At 43.6% G+C, this 20130-nt stretch overlaps 2 protein-coding genes and 1 long non-coding RNA gene across 17 annotated transcripts in view; 1 reads left to right on the top strand and 2 right to left on the bottom strand.

The window, feature by feature from the left end:
- Positions 1 to 5377, bottom strand: part of LOC112640819 (phosphatidylinositol N-acetylglucosaminyltransferase subunit P-like) — a 117434-nt gene extending 112057 nt beyond the window's left edge. For 7 of the 9 annotated variants that reach the window (XR_007411464.1, XR_007411465.1, XR_007411467.1 and 4 more), the window contains exons 1-2: positions 5309 to 5368; positions 5171 to 5195 (exon numbers count right to left, since the gene is read on the bottom strand). The gene's annotated coding sequence lies outside the window, so the exon portion shown is untranslated. Of the gene's footprint in view, positions 1 to 4689; positions 4839 to 5170; positions 5196 to 5308 lie in introns of all 9 variants that reach the window. The other 2 variants (XR_003124273.3, XM_049111645.1) reach the window with 2 other exon arrangements.
- A 10156-nt stretch (positions 5378 to 15533) lies between these two features.
- LOC125755314 (uncharacterized) lies at positions 15534 to 16845 on the bottom strand. The gene is made up of 2 exons (XR_007411470.1): positions 16251 to 16845; positions 15534 to 15789 (listed from the first exon to the last, which is right to left on the bottom strand). It is a non-coding gene; the product is annotated as an uncharacterized LOC125755314 (long non-coding RNA).
- Positions 16846 to 17308: 463 nt separating this feature from the next.
- RWDD3 (RWD domain containing 3) overlaps positions 17309 to 20130 on the top strand; it is a 60656-nt gene continuing 57834 nt past the window's right edge. For 5 of the 7 annotated variants that reach the window (XR_007411447.1, XM_025417547.3, XM_049111638.1 and 2 more), the window contains exon 1: positions 17336 to 17437. Coding sequence is in view for 6 of the 7 variants with exons in the window: in XM_025417547.3 (XP_025273332.1) it covers positions 17353 to 17437 (85 nt within the window). In the remaining variant the exon portion in view is untranslated. Of the gene's footprint in view, positions 17438 to 20130 lie in introns of all 7 variants that reach the window. The other 2 variants (XM_025417546.3, XM_025417548.3) reach the window with 2 other exon arrangements.

Here is a 20130-nt window from a genome sequence, read left to right as displayed (position 1 = left end):
GCTGCCATGGGTCACTTCTGTTTTACCTGGCTCTGGCAGCCAACGGGCGTATGCTTGTGGGTCCTACAGGACTGTAACTGAGGAAGAAAGGCTTCTTAAACAGTACTACCCCCAGGGCACAGCAAGAGGTGACAGACCCAAGAGCTTGGTCTTTCTGTGAAGGAGGACTATGAAATAGCTAATGATCATAGTTGCAGCCTGAGGGGAAGGAGGTTTCTAATTAAACACCCATCTAGGCATAGATTATAATTGTTTCCACAGATTCTATCTCCAAGCTCTCCCTGTGCTGTGCTCCAAAGTACCAGCGTCTCCTGGAGGGAGGCTTTACATGCATCTGTTGCCTTAGTTTTTTTTTTTGTTTTTTTTTTTTAAGATTTTATTTATTTATTCATGAAAGACACACAGAGACACACAGGCAGAGGGAGAAGCAGGCCCCATGCAAGGAGCCCGATGTGGGATCCCGGGTCTCCAGGATCACACCTCGGGCTGCAGGCGGCGCTAAACCGCTGTGCCACCGGGGCTGCCCTGTTGCCTTAGTTTTTATGACTGCCCTAGTTCTTATGACTGCTACCCAGGGAATACCACCTGATTGCTTAGCTTTGGTAGCCATGGGAGCTTGCATTTCGAGTCCCATAGGACTGTGGCAATCAGAGACCATTCTTGGTAGGCTACTACCCCCAAGGCCCTGCAAAGGCAGCAGAGTCTCTGTGTTGACATGTCTTATTTCCCTGGTCCATTCAGCTCTTGGAATACTTGGTTAATTCTCTTTCTAGCAGACTTTGGTCAGGACTCCTTGATAGACCCTTTACAGGTTTCCTACATTTGAATCATAGAAATTGGAGTATGGGGCTCTGATGTCTTCTCTGCAAGAAGGCACTAGGTTTCTTACAGGGACTGTGTCATCTCCTCCCTAATGACCAGCTCTACACACCAATGAAAGAAACAGAATTTGTTAAGACAAAAAAAAAAAAAAAAAGTCCCTTATTCCAGAGTGATGGGTGTCTACTCATCCTATATTTGCATAACTAAGAGGGTTACTCAAGTGACCCTTCTCCAGTCCAAGAAGCTCAAGTTCTATCAAGTTTAAAAAGGCAGAAATAAAAATAGTGAAGGGTAGATATCCTGTAATATTAGCAAAGGAAAAGAAAAGGTAAGAGGAGAACAGGAGAGACTGTGGTGAGGAAACTGGACATTTTATAGAAATGAGTGATCAATAATTTCATCTGTATCAGGTTACGTAAGTGAAGACTGAAAAGGACTCACTGGATTTGGATTCTGAGTCATTGTTGGTAGACACATGATTGCATTGGATTGAAGAATGAATGAGAAGTGAAGTAGAGACTGTTAAGTCTGCACTTTCCTTATAAGAACCTTGGCTGTGAAAGCAAAATGAGAGAGGATAACTGCATATGTGTGTATGTGTGTGTAGGGGGTGATCTTGGAGGTAAGCTTTCTCAGAACAAGGGTGGCTTCGAGGAATTGCAGTCTCATTTGTATTATCTGCTTCTTTAGGAATTTTGAGTTAACGGAGCCCTGCTGTTTCTTGTTGCAGAATCCCATCCAGGCTACATAACATTTAGTCATCATGTTTCCTTCAGCTCCTCTTCACTGTGAGGATTTTTCAGACTTTCTTAGTTTTAGATGACCTTGACAGTTTTGGTTGTTGTTTTTTTTTTTAGTAGGCTCCATGCCCTCCGTGGGGCTTGAACTCACAACCCTGAGATCAAGAGTTGCGTGCTTTACTGACTGAGCCAGCCAGGCTCCCCATGACCTTGGCATTTTGAGGAGTATTAGGTATTTTTTGTGTAATATCCCTCAACTGGGATTTGTCTGGTGCTTTTCTCATGATTAGACTGAGGTTATGGCTTCTGGGAGGAAGACCTCAGAAAGTTATTTTAATCATATGACTAATCGCAATTGATGTTAAGCTTGATCACCTGGCTAAGGCAGTATTTGTCAAATTTCTCCACTGTAAAGTTACTTCCCTCCCTCCCCTTCTGTACTGTCATCTTTGGATAGAAGGCACTATGCAAAACCAACACTTAAGAAGTCAGGAGCTAGCTTCTATCTCCTCGAGTATTTACATAAATTATTTGGAATTTTCTGAACAGGAACTTTGTCTCTACTCTCCTGGATAAGTCAATTTTTAGTCCCCCTATGAAAGACTCAATGACTTCATGCCTTGCTTACTGAGATTAAACTCGTAGGATAAATTTCATCCAGGAAGTCAGCTATTTGATTCATATTTTTCAATACAAATTAACATGCTGACAGTAGCAGAAATTGAGAGCACTGAAGAGCCTCACAAAAATAATATTGAGAATGTTCACATATTTCTTTTGCTAGCGTTAACATTTCCATAGGCCAAGAAAAAAGTCATTTAATGGGAATGACCTGTAACTGATTTGAATAACATGAAGTTGAAATACCGAATCAACACTTTTGTCAGTTTTAATTTTCTAGTTTCTGAATCCATAAGACTTTTAAAAAATTAAAGTTATTGAGTTTCATATCCTGATAATTAGCACTGATAATGAAAGAGAAATTACTGAATAAAACTTGTTGTGTTAAGCAGCCATAATTTATCTAGGCTCTACCACTTACTAGTTAGTTGTGTGACCTACTGCAACTTAACTTCTGTAAGCAAACCTCCATTTCCTCACCTATAAATTAGAAAAAGAATAATGCCTACATAACAAATATTTGAGGATTAAGTGGGAAAAGATACATATATTTTAATTAAATTCCAGTTAACACACAGTGTAATATTAGTTTTGTAATATTAGTTTCAAGTGTACAATATATTGATTCGACACCTCCATACAACACCTGGTGCTCATTACAAGTGTACTCCTTAATCTCCATCACGTATTTCACCGATTCCCCCACCCACCAACCTCCCTTCTGATAATCATCAGTTTGTTCTCTACAGTCAAGAGTCTGTTTCGTGGTTTGCCTCTCACTTTCTCCCATCCTCCACCTTTGATCATTTGTTTTGTTTCTTAAATTCCACATATAAGTGAAGATAATATATTTTAAAATGTATCTGTAACCTATAAAGTACACAGGCTCTGGTCGTGACACTCAACAAGGGTGCTTTGCTGTAGCCAGTGTGTTTATGCCTAATGTTAATTAGAGACTGGTCGGGGGCCAAGCTGCATCAGTGTTAAGTGCTTGGGACATCACTTCTGCTAGCTTCCTGGGAGACACACAGAGAGTCAGCTTCCTCCTGGCCCTCACAGCCAATTAATTTATGTACTATTGGAACTAGCACTGCATCTGGGCCTTACTACATATGAGTAACTAAGATGCCTCGATGCCTGGAGATATGGAGGTGAGGAGCCAGGGGTTCACCCTGATGGATTTTGAAAGGCACACCTTGTTCTTGCAGAAGATGTTCTTGCTATGCCTGAATCAGCAAGTCATGCTGGGAAGCCCTTCCTGGTGTAAGCACATATAGGTAGGCAGATATGCCCTTATTCATGCTTGTGGTTCTGTGGCTTCCGTCTGTTAATGTGAACAGTTCAGGCAGTAGAATAATTAATATTCAGTAAAGATAGTCTCATTCCTTTCCTTGATTTCCTTTTGTTAAAATGTTATCCAAAGCAATGAACACAGGGGGCAAACTACTCCCTGAATAATGTCCTTCCTGAGTCTAAGCAAGTTAGACATCATAGAAAGTTATCAAACATTCCAACCCATATTTAATACTGAGGTAAGAAATAGCTGCTCCAGGTAATTATCCGACACCGGTAAACAAACAAACAAAAATATTCAGGAGGCTCTCCTCATATACATTATTAATTGAAGGCAGTTTATCGAATCAATTCCACTTCTGCTGGAAAAATAACGTACTGCTTTTGGAAGAAATACTTAATAATATCGTAATTTCCCAATCACATTCCATGTTTTGTTTTTCCAAGTCAGCATTTTCATTAGAGTATTTTTAATTTATAGAATTGTATTGATTACCTAAGATGGAATATATAGTTTTTTAAATAATTTCAAATCATTTATTAATATATATTTCAAAGGTCATCACTTTGGGGGGGGAAGTAATCATATATTCTATTTTGGTATTAAAATTTGAAATCAATAGTCTATAAGGAAAAACAGGACACTTCAGCCTCCTTCTTATTGCCTAATGTTAAAGAGCTGACTTCCATTTCAAGGATATATTCTGGGGTAAGAATGAGAACTCTGCAGAATTTGGCGGGTTTCCCTCCCTCCGAGTCACAAGTCTTGTGGTAAAAAAGGTATCTTCAGATGGTTTCTGGAGATAAGGTTTTTAGCATCAACTTATTTCTTCTATTTTATCCATGAATATTTTATAGTTGAAAAAAAATTCTTGGGCAGCCCGGGTGGCTCAGCGGTTTAGCGCCGCCTTCGGCCCAGGGCGTGATCCTGGTGTCCTGGGATCGAGTCCCACGTCGGGCTCCCTGTGAGGAGCCTGCTCCTTCCTCTGCCTGTGTCTCTGCCTCTCTCTCTCTCTCTCTCTGTGTCTCTCATGAATAAATAAAATCTTAAAAAAAAATTCTTACCACTGAGCAAAACTGTTGTAATTTTAAGCTTATCGCTTGAATCCTACTAAATCTGAATTCTACTAAATAAATGACATATTACCAAAGAAACTGGGGGTGGAACTGGCCAGGAAAGCGACCAGATTTCCTTACGCATCGTATGACTCACGCAATATGTGGATGGCTTTAATTTGTGCAGAAGCCACGAATTTTCAAACCAGCGAAGTTCTTCGAAATGGTCTTGTAATCTGCATCTTTTACAGTCGGGGAAATAAACGGGAGTTCTCAGAGGTAGGCAGGCAGCTTGCAGGGAAACAGCTGTTCCGAGGGAAACCCAGTAGGTTTGTGGTCCTGTGTTTTCGGTTTTTGTTTTAAAGATTTTATTTATGTATTTGAGGGAGAGTGGGCGGCGAGGGAGAGAGGGAGGGAATCAGCAGCGGACCGCCTGAGCACCGCGCCCCGGGCGGGCGGGGCTCCAGCTCCTGACCTCGAGGTCACAGGCTGAGGGGCCCACGCCTGAGGGGCCTGCGCCGTGTGCCCTGCGCTCTGTGCGCGCAGCTCGCTCTCCCCGCCGCGAGCTGCTGAGGGCAAAGGGCGGGCGCCCCTCGGCGGCGGGCCTGGATTCCGACACCCCCGAAGCCCCTACTCACCGCGCTTTTCCCAGCACAGACATTCCTGTGATAAAAAATATAATTTATGAATTAGGCACAAGAAGAGAGGTGACTAATAATAAGATGGAGCAGTTATAACGCGGGAGCCGCAAGAAAAGTGGCGCGCCTGCGACCCACCCTCAGGACCCTCCTGTGCCGGACTCACCGCGCCGGCGCCCACGGGACACGCGCGGCCGCCGCGCCGGGGGGTGGAGCCGGGGAGTGACGTCAGCGCGGACGCAGCGTCAGGTGACTCTGGACCGTCTGCTGATTCGTCAGGAGGAGGACCGCGTGCTTCCCGACCCAGGCTGGCCTGGGAGAGCGAAACTGCCGAGGGGAAACCGCAGGTAGGGGAGGCTGCTGTGGTTTCACGCCGCAGGTGCAGGTGGCTCCCGGCGGCGGGGCGGGCTGCGCCACCCGGTGCGGCTCAGACTCTGCTCCAGGGATGTGGGAAGTGCTGTCTTATCCAGTAAAATGCGTGCATGTAGGGGATCCCCGGGTGGCCCAGCGGTTTAGCGCCGCCTCCAGCCCGGGGCGTGATCCTGGGGTCTTGGGATCGAGCCCTGCATCGGGCCCTGTATCGGGCTCCTGCATGGAGCCTGCTTCTCCCTCTGCCTCTCTCCCTCTCTGTGTCTCTCATGAATAAATAAATAAAATCTCTTTAAAAAATGCGCGCATGTATTATAACTGTGAGTTGTGACGGTAGTGACGGTAGTGTGCTCTTTGTTGCACGGGATGCAGTCCCAAAAGAACTGGCGAAGGCAAAGACGGTGGTGGTAGGATCCCGGGACGTCCCACACAGTTGCAGGAGGAGCTGCACTGCCAAGTCAGGGTAAAGCTCCAGAACAATCTGAACAGAGCTGAACGCTGCTAGGGCTCCAATGCCGCCCCCGCCCCCACACCCCGAAGCTTTCACTTTGAACTTCTGAGGATGGTGGGGTAAGGGTGTCAGCTGACGAGAACTGGTTCTAAACTCAGGTTGGGCTGCTTGCAGCTCCAAAATCAGCATTGGAGAGACAAGTGATAGTGGGAAAGAAAAGGTTGCTCTGTTCAGGAAGCTGGCAGCCGGAGAAGGTGGTGGACTAACATCTCAAAGACCATATTCTCTGTCCAGGGGAAGCCAGAGGGGTTTAAAGGGGAAGGCATGGGAAAAGGAGGGGAGCTACTGCAGGAGAAGCAGGTGCTCGCTCAGGCGGTTAGGTGTGTGTTGACACGACCGCGAACAGAGTTGGTGGCATCCGTGACAGCTGTCTTTGAATGTAGTCAGGCCTTATCTTCTGGAATAGTTTGGTCCTTCACTCCTTAAGGCCAGTGGTCTGCAAATCTCCAGGAAAATGAGTTAGTTGTGCTACAGACCAAGAGATTTAGGCCAGCAAGCAAGGAGCACATAAGCTTGAAGCAAGTTAACCCGTAAGGCTAGTTTGAGTGCTGGGGTGCCTGGCTGGCTCAGCCAGTAGAGCATGAGACTCTTGATCTCAGGGTTATAGGTTTGAGCCCTACATTAGGTGTAGAGATTACTTAAAAATTAAAACCTGGGCAACCTGGGTGGCCCAGTGGTTTGGTGCCGCCTTTGGTCCAGAGCATGATCCCGGAGACCTGGGATGGAGTCCCACGTCCGGCTCCCTGTGAGGAGCCTGCTTCTCCCTCTCTGCCTGTGTCTCTGCCTCTCTCTCTGTGTGTGTGTGTGTGTGTGTGTGTCTCATGAGTAAGTAAGTGAAATCTTAAAAAATAAATAAATAAAACCTTAAAAAAAAAAGACTAGCTGGAGTGGTGTTCAGGGGTAGAGGCAGGGGAAAAAGTTACTACACAAAGGTCAAGAACTTTGGGGATCAGTCTAAACTAAGTTCAAATTCAGCTTTGCAAACATAACATAAGACATGTTATTTAATGGATCTGAACTGATAAAAGTCAGTTCAATGGTAACTTTCAGACTTTTTGGGGAGAATTACATGTAATGGTACACATAAGGCACTTAGCATAACACTGGCCTATCGTAACTACTCAATAAATAGTATTATTGTTACCATACACTTAAGATTCTTTCCTGATTGCTCTTTCATCTCCCCTGACTGAAAAACCAACACACAAAAATTGCAAAGATCAGCTTTAAGAGCATCTAAGATGCCATCAGTTGTAAGATAAGACATTATTTTATGTACCATTAAAAATAAAATATGCTGCCAAAAAATATGCTGCCAATTATACTATGGCTCATTCTCTTATCACTTGGAATTTTTAATGCTTCTTGAAAAAGCTTCTTTAGGCCATTTGGATGTTCATTATCAAATACTACTGTTGTGCATACATAAAAAGGAAGATATAAGCAAAAAATTGGTTAAAATATTCCTGAAACTCCCTCACATTCTGTGTCTGACAGCTGTGAATCTACGTATCAACTCACAGCGTCAGTGTCTATGTTTTTTTCACATATATCATCCTTTATTCCATCAAGAGCATCCTTGAGACAGCATTTCTTTTAAATAAGTCATTCCACTAATGCTAGGATTCTAGATTTTCTCCAAATTATTAATGCCCACTCTGCCATTCTGCAAGTTTTGAGTCTGCTGCTTTCATGATCTCACCAGAATCATGTGATCAAGGAAAACATCCAGGTTAATGCATGTGCAAGCCATGTTGATGTCTGCTGCCTGGTCAATGGCCAATGCAAGGTGCCATCCATGGTAGAAAAATTCCCAGCTTCAGAGTTGTTAAAATGTGAAAATACGTGCATCTAAGGATTGATGTACAAATGGTAGACAGCCCACATCATTACAGATCTCTCACTTAGAAAAGAAGTCACCATAAAATTATTTGAAATAGTTTAATTTAGCACATTAAAAAGTATTTGAATAACCCCTCTTTAATCTGTAGAAAATGAAGTATGCTTGTACCAATCATATTCCCCCCCCCCCTTTTTTTTTACATCAACAGGAAATGGTAGGCTAAAAACAACTGGTCCTAAATGAAGGAATGGTTTTCTTCAGTTCTGTTAAAATCCTACTCACACAGACAAGTTGGTGCCATTTGAAGATACTTGAGACCTGCAGCCTTTTATTGCCAGGATTTGTTATTATAACATAAAAATCACGCAGCAGCAAGGCTTAAGGAATTTTAAAAGAACAACTTCCTTCAGTGTTCAAGTTGAGGGCATCAGCTCAAAATCAGAAAAAAAAAAAAAGGAATCTAATAAAAGTATTATGAACTTACTAATCTGTCTCTTCCCCCCAGTACTCTTTTTTTTTTAATTGAGATATCCTCTATATAAAATAAAATGCATAGGTCTAAAAAGGTACAGTTAAGTGTCATAAACTCCTATAACTACCACCTCAATCAAGAAATAGAACATTTCCATCATGACAAAAAAATTCTCATCTCCTGGGCCCCCTTCAATATAATGTGGTCTTTTAACTTAAAACATGGGCCAACAACATATTGAAGTATCAAAAAAAAAAAAAAAAAAAAAGAAGAAAGAAAGAAAGAAAGAAAGAAAGAAAGAAAGAAAGAAAGAAGAAAGAAAGAAAGAAAGAAAGAAAGAAACTTCTTAAGTGATTATGAGTTACAAGGTGAAAAATCTGTTTTATAACAATTTTAATTACTGTGGCTGTGTTATAGTATATATAACTACCTTGTCCTCAAGTGATTTTGTTATTTTTAAAATGATTAATATTAACCTGAATAGTAAATAAAATGTACACCCTAGTCACACACACTCACACAGGTGGAAATATGATATATTTTTTAGCCAGGCTGCATCAGGTACCATGTGGTGTCCTATTTCAGGTTAGGACATAAGCACTATATAGATTTACCTACCACATGACTTCCAGACTTAGCCCAACAGTCTTTAAACTTTATATTGTGTATTAGCTGTACTAATTACCTAAAATCTGTTTTTTCTTTGTATATAATAAAGTGAAGAGGCAACTGTGGAAGATTATTACTGAAATGTAAAAAGTTACTGTAAAGGTGACAACTTCCTTCTCCCTTTCACTCCCCTGTATGAAATCCTGGGGCTTTAGTAGGACTAATTCACTACTTTTTGCCCATTTGTACTTTCTTCATTACTCGGAATGTGATTCCAGGAAAGATATGGGTAATAATCTGCTTGCTTAATGTTGATGTGTATTAACATGTTCAAGGGTAATAAAATCTGGTCAGAATCAGAGTAAAGGTAATAAGAAAAAATGAATCACAGTCAATTTACTTTGACACTATAACTATGGGTTCACTCATTCTTGATTTATTCTACAAATATTGAGTTCCTTTTATATGCCAGTCACTCACTGTGCTAATGTTGGAGGTACAACCAAAGATAGAATAATCAAACCAGAACTGAAGACAGTTTTGGACCGAATGGGGGCTCATAAGTTGTCCACCCAGCAAGGAGTCAATCACTGTCCAAAAAGCTAGGACAAACCCAATGTCTATTACTCATCTCATGAAAGTCATACTCTACTGGGGTTATAGACACATAAGTAACTACAATACAGCTTGACAACTGTGTAAATATGTTAAGTGGTGGGGAAATATAGGCAGGGTCCTCAACTCAGATTCAGATGGCAGGGTGGGATTCAGAGCTAAAGAATGAGTAAGAATTCACCAGGTAGGGCAGCCCAGGTGGCTCAGCGGTTTGGCGCCGCCTTCAGCCCAGGGCCTGATCCTGGAGACCTGGGATCGAATCCCACGTCGGGCTCCCTGCGTGGAGCCTGTTTCTCCCTCTGCCTGTGTCTCTGCCTCTCTCTCCCTCTTATGAGTGAATAAATAAAAAAAGAATTCACCAGGTAAAGAGCTGGGAAAATATCTTATAAGAAAGGAGAAGGAGATGGGAGAGAGTATTTGGTAATATGATCCCAATAGTAGCAACTCCGGCCATGCCTCTTGAAGTATATATAATGTTCCTTTTAAAACAAATGAAGCCATCAGTGAAGAAATTACTGGCCAATCAAGCTTTCAAAGGGCCATGAGAATCACATAAATATAGCAGGATTTTATCTGAGACAACAGACCAAGTATTCCAGCTCAACCTTTCTATTCTAAAATAGTTTTTATATTCCTAGGGAAAGACAGAGACCCTTCTAAGTGATAAAAGTGCCACAAAGAAATTTTTTTTTTTTCTGTTTTCTTGGCTTGATTTTTCTCTTCACTGAAAACAGAATGAGACAAAAAATGAAAACAACAGGGAAATACAGAGAGCCTATCACAAAGGGACTATTGTCTCGATCCGGATTCTGTTAGAAAAACTGGCAAACCAGTGCTTCACTGTTCCAATTGCTGGGAAACACATCATCATCGTTATGAAATTCTTGGGATACAGGAAAGCAATTTCATCTACTTCCACGATTTCAACAGGCTGCTGATTACCAAATCAGCAAGACATTGTATGAAGAGTTTATAAACTTGAGTTTCCCCGACTACACTGCAACTTCCATCTGTGTCAAAAACCACAGTTTCCCCAGGGTCTGGTGTAATAGCTGGCACATAGTAAGGTGCTCAATAAATGCTTGTCGAATGAAAGTAGAGATTTATCTTTCCAGCCATCTTTTACTCCAGCTTTCCTCCTTGTACCCTGTGATGAGGAAACTCAAACATGATGGTCAAACCAGAATTCCTTGGCCTTCTCTGACAGCCCTCTGTTCATTTGGCAGAACATTTACCACCTGGCCCCAGGAAAGGCTAATGCCTTTCCCAAACTGGATTTGAAGCTTCTGAGGGATGGTGACTGTATCTTACTCAGTCATGGAATGCCTGAGATCTCATAAAGTCACTAGGATAAAGTAGGTGTTCCATAACTCTGCTGAATATGGCATTGTATGAAGAGTTTATAAACTTTGCAGTGAGTTTATTTGTATCAACAAATATTCAATGAATTCCAAATTCACTAGACACTGTCTTAGATGAGGAAGATATGGAGGTGAACAAGACTGATAAGGCCCCTGACTTCACAGAAGTTAAAATTCTAGTGGAGACAGACAATAAACTAGTCTGATTCTGTTTTTGATGTTTGACTGCTGACAACTTTCAACCTTCAGCCCTCCCTTTTCCCTTCTGCTCCACCTCTGGACAAGTGGGTAAGAAAGTCTGGGCACTCCCTCCCTTGCTCAGATCACAGAAATCCCAGTGAAGCCCAGGAGAATTCTAACCCCGGCACTATTCACAAACCACAATGAACACCAGAGCCATTTGTCCCAGACTCCAGTCAGGCCATTTTGAATTGCCCTATTCTTTCCAGAAAGCCTCAGCATGTGAGCAATAAACCCTTTTGGACCTTTCTGATACACGTGTGTCCTCATCACTCTGGACATCTGAACCACTTTGGTGGTGCTGGTGGAGGACTGATCCTGTTTTCTGTGGGGCAACCACAAGATACATGTAAACAAACAAAGTGATTTCAGGTAATGGTAAATGTTATGGGAAAAATAAAACAGGGCGAGACAAAGAGTGACGGGTAGTGGCAGTCAAGGGATGGGGCAAGGGTGAGCTCTTCGACAGAATTATGTATGTGACAACTTAATCTCTTGACTAAAACTATACTCAATGTAATGGAGACTGCCAGATGCCTCCTAATGTTTGCTCTTTCTCCATAATGAGAAAGGAATAATAACAATATTTCATTTCTTCCTCCAATATTAGCTGGGTATGCCGCCTCCCAGAATAAAAATACTGTTTTCTAACCCTCTGTTAGCTGGGAGTGGGCATGGGACTAAATTCTAGTCAATGGCATTGGCCTGAGTCCCATTCTCCTGACCAGATGTATAGACTTGGTGGCTGGAGTTCTAGTGACCACCCCGGAGCCTGGCAGGACAATGGGGATCTAAACTGTACACAGCAAGCCACAGAGGGGAAGGATCATACATTTCAGGGCACCCCAACTCTGCCTGCCTCCTTCCTCTTTTTTTTTTTTTTTTTTTTTTTTAAGATTTTACTTATTTATTCATGAGAGACACACACAGAGAGAGGCAGAGACACAGGCAGAGGGAGAAGCAGGCTCCATGCAGGGATCCCGACATGGGACTTGATCCTGGGTCTCCAGGATCACACCCTGGACTGAAGGTGGCGCTAAACCGCTGAGCCACCAGGGCTGCCCTGCCTCCTTCCTCTTAAATCTCTAAGACAAAACCCCATGTATCTTGTTAAAAGTGCTGCAGTGTTGGGTTTTGTGCTTTTTGCACCTGAACGAATCCTAAGCCATACATTTGTTGAACATACCACTTTTGAACCTGTTATCTTCTATCTCTTAATACCTCTCACTGACTCTGTTGTCTCTATTTAGTCCTGCTTCTTTTCTTCTTTTCCTTTCCTTCCTATTTTCCCCTTTATTTCTGTTCTTTTCTCCTTATTGAACACTATGCAAAACTCAAATATCTTGATGTATTCTCTATTGAATATGTTTTAAAAAGTAACTTATAAAGAATGTAAAATATACAAAGTAGACAGAATAAAACACCAAATCCTTCTGCCTCACCGCTTATTAATCTATGGTCGACTCAGCCACATCCACACTCCAGCCTCTTGTTTTGTTTTTCCCTGCATTATTTTGAGGCAAATCTCAGATCTCATATTATTAACAAATAAAGTTCCAGGTCTCTCTATTGCTTAAAAAGCAGGTGAAGCAATATTTTTCTTCTAGAAGTAAAGCCAAAATTTTAACTCATGTTTTTCTTCACCTCATAAAACTCATCCTTTTCATATTATCTTCTGAACTGTTCACCTTCCTATCTCCCCACTTTTTGCCCCTCCTCCATTCCTTTTTCCTTCCTCATTCCCTTCCTCCCTCCCTCTTTCTGTATCTAATACAATTTTTGCCTAAAGTGCCCCCCCCCAAAATTTTTTTAAAGGAAATCCAGGTCTAATTTTCCCAGTCATAGATGTGGTTCTTTGATGTACCTACCTCTTTGGATTTTCAACCACTGAGAATCTATTTTGCCAAAATGGGAGAGTTTCCTCATTTATAGTTTCTTCATGAGTCTGAAGCAAAGGAGTTTTAAAGTTACATAGTACCCAAAGTACCTTCCCCCATCCCATAATAAAAACTAGCTATACTAGTAGTACATTGTGAGAAAATATAATTAATAAAAGGAAGCCAGTTAGAGTAATAACAAAAATTAAGTGTTGGATGTTATTTTAATTATATAAACTCTAAAACCCTACTGATACTAAAGACTTGTTTTTATAATATTGATAAGGGATTGAACTTTTATGCCATTGGACCTGGGCCATGTGGATGTTTTCCCACAATGCAGGCTGGAACTGTTTTGATATCACTCATGCATAAGAATCAAGCATGTTTCTCATAGGCAGAATGTAACTAATCTTTTGGAGTGAGTACAAATTATTTGAACTTCAAGCAGATCTTGCCACCACATGGTATGATTACTGAGTCACTCACTGTCAAATTCTCATAGGTTTTATTTGCTTTTATTTTGTTATCTTGATGAAAAATCAATTTATGACTTTCACACTGAAACAGAATAAAGAAAACAATGACCGAGCAACACAACTGTCTTTATGCACCTTTGGAAATGTACTATGTTCCTGAACATTGCAAACATATTTCTCCTCTGGGAAGTTGTGGGAGGTACGTGCTACTTCAGCACTCATTGCTTTCACCTATTACATTGACCTTCACATCAGTAAGGTGTGGTCAAAGAACTTGGAATTGTTGCTCATTGTGTTTACTTGCCTAACCCTAAACTAAAGTCTTTGAGAGCAAGGGCTTGTTGCTTTCATCTCTGTATCTCAAAACACTCAGCTTGTAGGGTTAGAACAATCAACAGTCAGTGTGTGCCCAAGAACATTTTATGAAATGAGTAAATAGAGAAACTCTTTGGGTAAAACCAGTAGCACAGCTTATTGAAGTTCAGGTTGATTTAGCAAGGTGGCATTTAATGCCTCTTTTGTTCTTTACTCTTAGTGGTTCTCTCTTTAAATTCCAGTTAGTTAACATACAGTGTTATATTAATTTCAGGTATATAATACTCTTAGTAGTTTTTTTTTTAACTTATAGTCTTAACATGATCATTTTCCTTATTATGTCCCAGTACTTCAGTATTCTTAGCTTTTTTGATATGATACTAGTATCCAGCCAACCTCTTCTAATACTCTTAAAATTGTGTGTTCTCACTTCTATGCCCAAATGGGGTTTGACTTACATTTTCAGACACAGAGTAAGTATTTACGTCTACATACTACTCATGATAAAGTAAGTAAAAATGTTTTCTCAGAAAAGCTAAAAGAACTATTTTCTGAGCTGGTGGTTTAACTAGAGGTGAGATATTTAAAACTTCTCCTTATGGTCTTGGGAAAACAACTGTTTAGCAAGCTGCATGTATAAATAATATTCTAGCAAATCATACACTGTTTGAGAGAGGAGAAGTAGAGAGAGGAAGAGAAAGAGACTGTGCTCTAACTAGACATTCATCCACACGTCTAGACATTCATTCCACATTTAAATATTTAGAATTTTTAGTAGCCTGTGAATACAAGAAAATTTATTACATTAAGGTAGGCTTTAGATATTTGACATGTAGCTGATATTTTCATAGTGTGAGAAATATCAAGCTGACATTATGCTTCTTCTGTGATGATTACTTCCAAATGTCAGAGAGTAGAAACTTATTCATGGGATTTCAGGGCCTTAGGATAGTGTCAATTTAAAAGACATTCACATCGACTTCTTTTTTATTTAAACATGCTAAATGGAGGATGAAAAGCAGGTTGAAAAATCAACAGAGAAAGGAAGAGCAAAGAAGAAACCTATTGACAAGAAAATTTTAAATAGATTGATGTACTCTTACATCAATTTAATGGAATCCTAGCTGACAGGAGGCTTTGTGATTGCCTACTAATATTTCTGACAACTGGAGCCTTGCTGTTCATTTCATTTCGCTCATATCACTTATGTTGAACTTGGGAAATTAAAAATAAGATATGAACTATTTGACTTTTTATAGACTGTCTTTAATAAGTCAAATAACTAATATTTGTATTTTCCTACTGATTTTGGACTTCAAACTAAAATCAAGTAATTTTCAATTAAAAATTTATTCTTTTGTTCACCGTACTCCTTTGTAGCTAATTATGGACCTATTGAACTGCTGCTATTTTGGAAATAAGTCAAAGAAATTAAAAAAATTATTATTAAACAAATTGGCCACATCAGAGATAATTATGGGCTTAAATAAACTTTTGTCTTTCCAATTTTGTGCACAGCAGTGCTCTTAATTACTTGGGGTCACTGAAATCCCATGGCATCCTGAGAAAAGCATTTTTCCTGCAGTCTATCTGGTTAGATTGCCTATCTGGTTTTTCAGAAGCCAGCATGTTTTCCTTCTTAAAAATCCCTCTTTAGGGACAGTGGGAATGATGTTGAGGATGGTAACATGGATTCAGGATCTTTACATTTATTTATTTATTTTTAAAGATGTTATTTATTTATTCATGAGAGACATAGAGAGAGGCAGAGACACAGGCAGAGGGAGAAGCAGGAGAAGCAGGTTCACCACTGGGGAGCCTGATGCAGGACTTGATCCTAGGACTGTGGGATCACGACCTGAGTGTAAGGCAGACGCTCAACCACTGAGCCACCTAGGAATCCCTGGATTCAGGATCTTAAAATCAGCCTTTCAAAAAGAAAAAAAAAATTTATTTATTCATAGAGACACACAGAGAGAGAGAGAGGCAGAGGGAGAAGCAGGCTCCATGCTGGGAGCCCGACATGGGACTCGATCCCAGGTCTCCAGGATCACACCCGGGGCTGCAAGCGGCACTAAACTGCTGAGCCACCCAGGCTGCCCAAAATCAGCCCTTTTAGATGTGACTTCTGTAGGTCAATGACAGGAGTCACTGTGTAGCCATCTAAGTTTTCTCATTTATCTAACAAACTTTTTCCTGATACAAAGAAAAATTGTGGGACCTCGAGGAGCTAGACCAGTACTTCTTGGGGCTGCAAAATTTTAAATTGTTACGTAGAAAAACAAAAGGACAAGCCAAACATGCTGACTGATAGGACTATCACAGAGGATCATTGTAATCTTGTTCACTAAATCAAAGCTGGAACAGAATGGATGGATAATTCTGTTACCCTATTGATGGATGTTGCTCAAATTCTTAGATGGAAGCACTGGATTCAAGGACGATCCTTCCATTATTAAGCTTTGAGAGTCCCACTGTTTTGTATGCATCGAATGTCACAAAATGGGTAATATTGAAAAGCTGGAGTTTGCTGCCTTTACACCCTTGCATCCTCAAAGGCCAAAGAGTTTGGGCTGTCGGCAGGGGACAAACGGGGAAGATCAAGACTTTGCTCCCAGCACCCTGGCGCACAGCTCCCCACAAGACCCCAGTAACGTCCTTAGAACGGCAGGACCTGCAGGTCTCTGCTTTTGCTGGGTCAGGAGCAAGAAGTCTCAGAGATCCGGCTCGGGTCCGAGTCCCAGCGCCAGTCACAGCTCGGGGTGCTCCACATTGCGAGAGTCACTCCCAGCTTCACCAAGGACAGGGCGTCTCCTGCCCCGTTAACTGCGAGGTCCCCAACACCTAGGTCAGTTCTGAGCTGGGCCTCGGCTCACTTCCTCACGGGTCACTCTCCTGCTTGTTTCCTCTTCCTAGCCCGCAGGTTCCTTTCGCGCAGTCTGTCCTCCACCCCCGGGGGGGGGGGGGGGATGTGGGGGAGGATGTGTGTGTGGGGAGGAGGTGGGGGGGCAGGGGGAGGAGGTGGGGGGGAGGAGGTGGGGGGGCGGGGGGAGGAGGTGGGGGGGCAAGGCCAAGATCCGGCGGGAATGGTGCGTTCAAAGCCTGCGCTAAGGTTAGGAGGTTTCAGACTTTGCAGGGAGCCTCCTTGTTCGGTCAGAAAGCAAACGGGTGCGCTGCACGGTCGCCTCCGGCCTCCGGGAAAAGTCTCCCCAAAGAGATGGAGCCTGGCGTCCAGAGTCAGCAAGCAGGAGCTCCTGGAAGGACGTCTGGAGCCTCCGTCCCCTCTGGGCCCGGCGCGCCGGGGAGACTCGGGGCACCCCCTAGTGGCCGCCGGGCCGCGCCGCTCCGGGCGGGTTGGGGAGAAGGCGGCGGCGGCAGGGGCGGGGCATCGGGGCGGGGCGGGGGCGGGGCATCGAGGCGGTGGGCGGGGCATCGAGGCGGTGGGCGGGGCGCCGGGGGCGGGGCGCCGGGGCGGCGGCGGCGGGGCGGCCATGGCGGAGCCCGCGCGGGAGGAGCTCTCGGCCCTGGCCGCGATTTTCTGCGGGCCGGACGAGTGGGAAGTGCTGAGCCGCTCAGGTGACTGCCCCGCGCCGCAGGGCCCGGGCGTCCTTCCCCTCGGCCCGGGACTGGGCGGACTGCAGGTCCACGACGGGAGCCCTCCTCCCACGCTCGCGGGGGGCGCGCGGCGGGGCCGGGCCGCGGGAGGCGGCGGGAGAGCGGGGCGACCGGGCGGGGCGGGGGGGCGGCCTGCTGCTCCCGGAGCCCCGCCCCGCCCCCCCCGCCCCCCCGCGGCCGTGATGCCTGCAGGGCGCACCGTGCACAGCGGCCTGCCCGCCCCCCCGGTTGGAACCCAGCCGCCCCGAGTTGCGTTTCGCCCTCCGTAGCTCGGCCGGGCGCCCTCTGTAGGTGTCCGGGGCGCGGTTCTCGGTCTCCGAGGGCGGCGCCCCCGCGAGTCACGGGCCCAGCACCCCGCTCCGCTCCGCTCCCGGGACCGTGCGTCTGCGGTCGGCGCGGCGCCCGCGGCGAGCCTCTGCTCCGTGACGTTTCCGGGGGGCTGCGCCTCTGGCGTCCTCTGCTCCGCCGAAAGGCCCTTGAGCTCCCGGGTCCGGATGCCCCGCAAACGCCCGTGCCCTCTAGGGGCTTACCGTCTAGCGGGCTTCTTTTGGCTCTTTTTTCAATGATAGTTAAAAGGTATTCTGGCCCTGCCTGTGACTTCCAGTAAGTAAAAACCAGGACTGCAGGTGATGGAAAAACGTGCGGTGATGCAGATAATTTTCCATTTTCACTTAGTTCTTAAATATATTATGTAAACTTTTTGCAACGGGATTTAGCCTTTTGTTATTTTATTTATTTATTTATTATTTATTCATGAGAGACAGAGACACAGGCAGAGGGAGAAGCAGGCTCCACGCAGGGAGCCCGACGTGGGACTCGATCTCGGGTCTCCAGGATCGCGCCCTGGGCTGAAGGCCGCGCTAACCACTGGACCACCCGGGGCTGCCCTAGCCTTACGTTATGTTTCAGCAACTATTGAAATTGCCTTTTGACCATCCGTTGGTTGACCTTTAAGAAAGTAGTCTAAAAAATGTTCTGGGTGTTGTGAGAAAACTGTCTAGGACTTAGGTGGGTTTCATGGTATCATTTGGTTGCTTATTCACACAGGAAGCCAGATTTGGACCTTTTCATTGGTTCTTTCTTGCATCACCTGTGGTCATGTGACCACTGTTTTGTTCCAGACACTGCCAGCCAGTTCCAGTAATGGAGCTGTTTCTTTTTCACTGCCTAGCCTGTCAAATTGCCCTTGACAATCCATAGGAAAGAATTTATTTTTAGTGTTGTCTTGTCACCCCTCTTCTGATTGGATAGCATTCATAATTCTTCATCATCTTATTCACTGTCTCCATGTCTTTCTTTACTGATAATTACTTCTGCCTGAAGGCAGGCTATTTGGGAGATCATCAGTTTTTCTAAATTCTTTCATAACGGCTCAATTGGAATGTCTCGGAAAATTGCATGATTTCCCATTACACCTTAAAGAGGACGGAGTGGTAGTGAGCTGGGTCAGGAGTACATCGCTCAGCCTAAGATACTACTGAGGGGTCAGAGAAAAACCTAAACAAGTAACCCTAGAAAGAAAGAGAGCAGTTTCTTAATAGCGAGAACACTGTGGACCCTTTATCTGCTGTTAAATTGAGCGTGACTTTCAAGCCATGCCTCCTAATTAATTTAATTCAGCGTTCTGGCATCAATAAGTAATTGAATTATAAAAGAATTCAGTGTAACAACTTAGGACATTTTGTTGCTGAAAGGTTCATTGGAGAATAGAACAATTCAGTGATTGAAATAGGGTTGTTTGATGTTCACAACTGGGAATTAAGGGTAAGGTAAGGCCTTCTTTAATAGACCACAATAAACATACAGTGGGCTACTGGCTGCCATTCTCTGGGTCACTGTCGGCCTGGGGTGGAGGATAGGAAATTGATACCAGAACATTCTTAACACCATCAGTTCCTTTCTGGCCTCCCCACAAATAATGCATCTCCTTGTTCCTCCTGGAATCAGGAGAATATTGTGGGATATTGTGGGTTGGATTGTATTTCTGGTTTGAGGTTGCCCAGGAAGGGTTAGGCTGCCTGCCCAAAGGTCAGCTATTAAGGCCATAAGATTGAAGAGGCTGACTAATTAGAATCAGAGTTGGGCTAATTTGTGCTGGGAACTAAGCACATGGCCTCTTTACAATGGTTATAGTAAGCTTATAGTAAGAGGCATCCAGTATAACTGTCTCTTATGGGTACAAATTATGCAACCCCCCACACTGCGATCTACTAGGAAAGGCTGTGGGGTAGACCAAATCCAAAATATTTTACCCCCCCTCATACAGTGCAGTCAGACCAGGTGCCAGGTTTAATGAGGTCACCTTCCATGTACCTGATACTTCATATGTATCTTACTTGATGAGGAGTACTCTTAGCTTTGTTTTATAGAGAAGTTAACAGATGCTCAGGCTGGTTAAGTAACCACCAGGAACAGAATGTATGGACCTTTGTACTGTATCATACTCCTTGATAGAGATGGGGCTGTTGTGTGAGGAAAAGAATTCTTAGCAAGGATAACACTTGTGAAAGAGCATTAATGATCACTCAGAGAAAGGAGATGGGTATCACCCAACTTATATTCAGAGTAATTCTGAAGGGGAGTGTGTGGACATGCTTACATATGCACACCTATCAGATGAAATTGATATTGTTATAAATCCTCACTTCCTTGAT

The sequence above is a fragment of the Canis lupus genome, chromosome 6, assembly GCF_003254725.2.
Source record: "Canis lupus dingo isolate Sandy chromosome 6, ASM325472v2, whole genome shotgun sequence".
Classification (NCBI taxonomy): Eukaryota; Metazoa; Chordata; class Mammalia; order Carnivora; family Canidae; genus Canis; species Canis lupus.
This window is presented reverse-complemented; position numbering and strand designations above follow the sequence as displayed.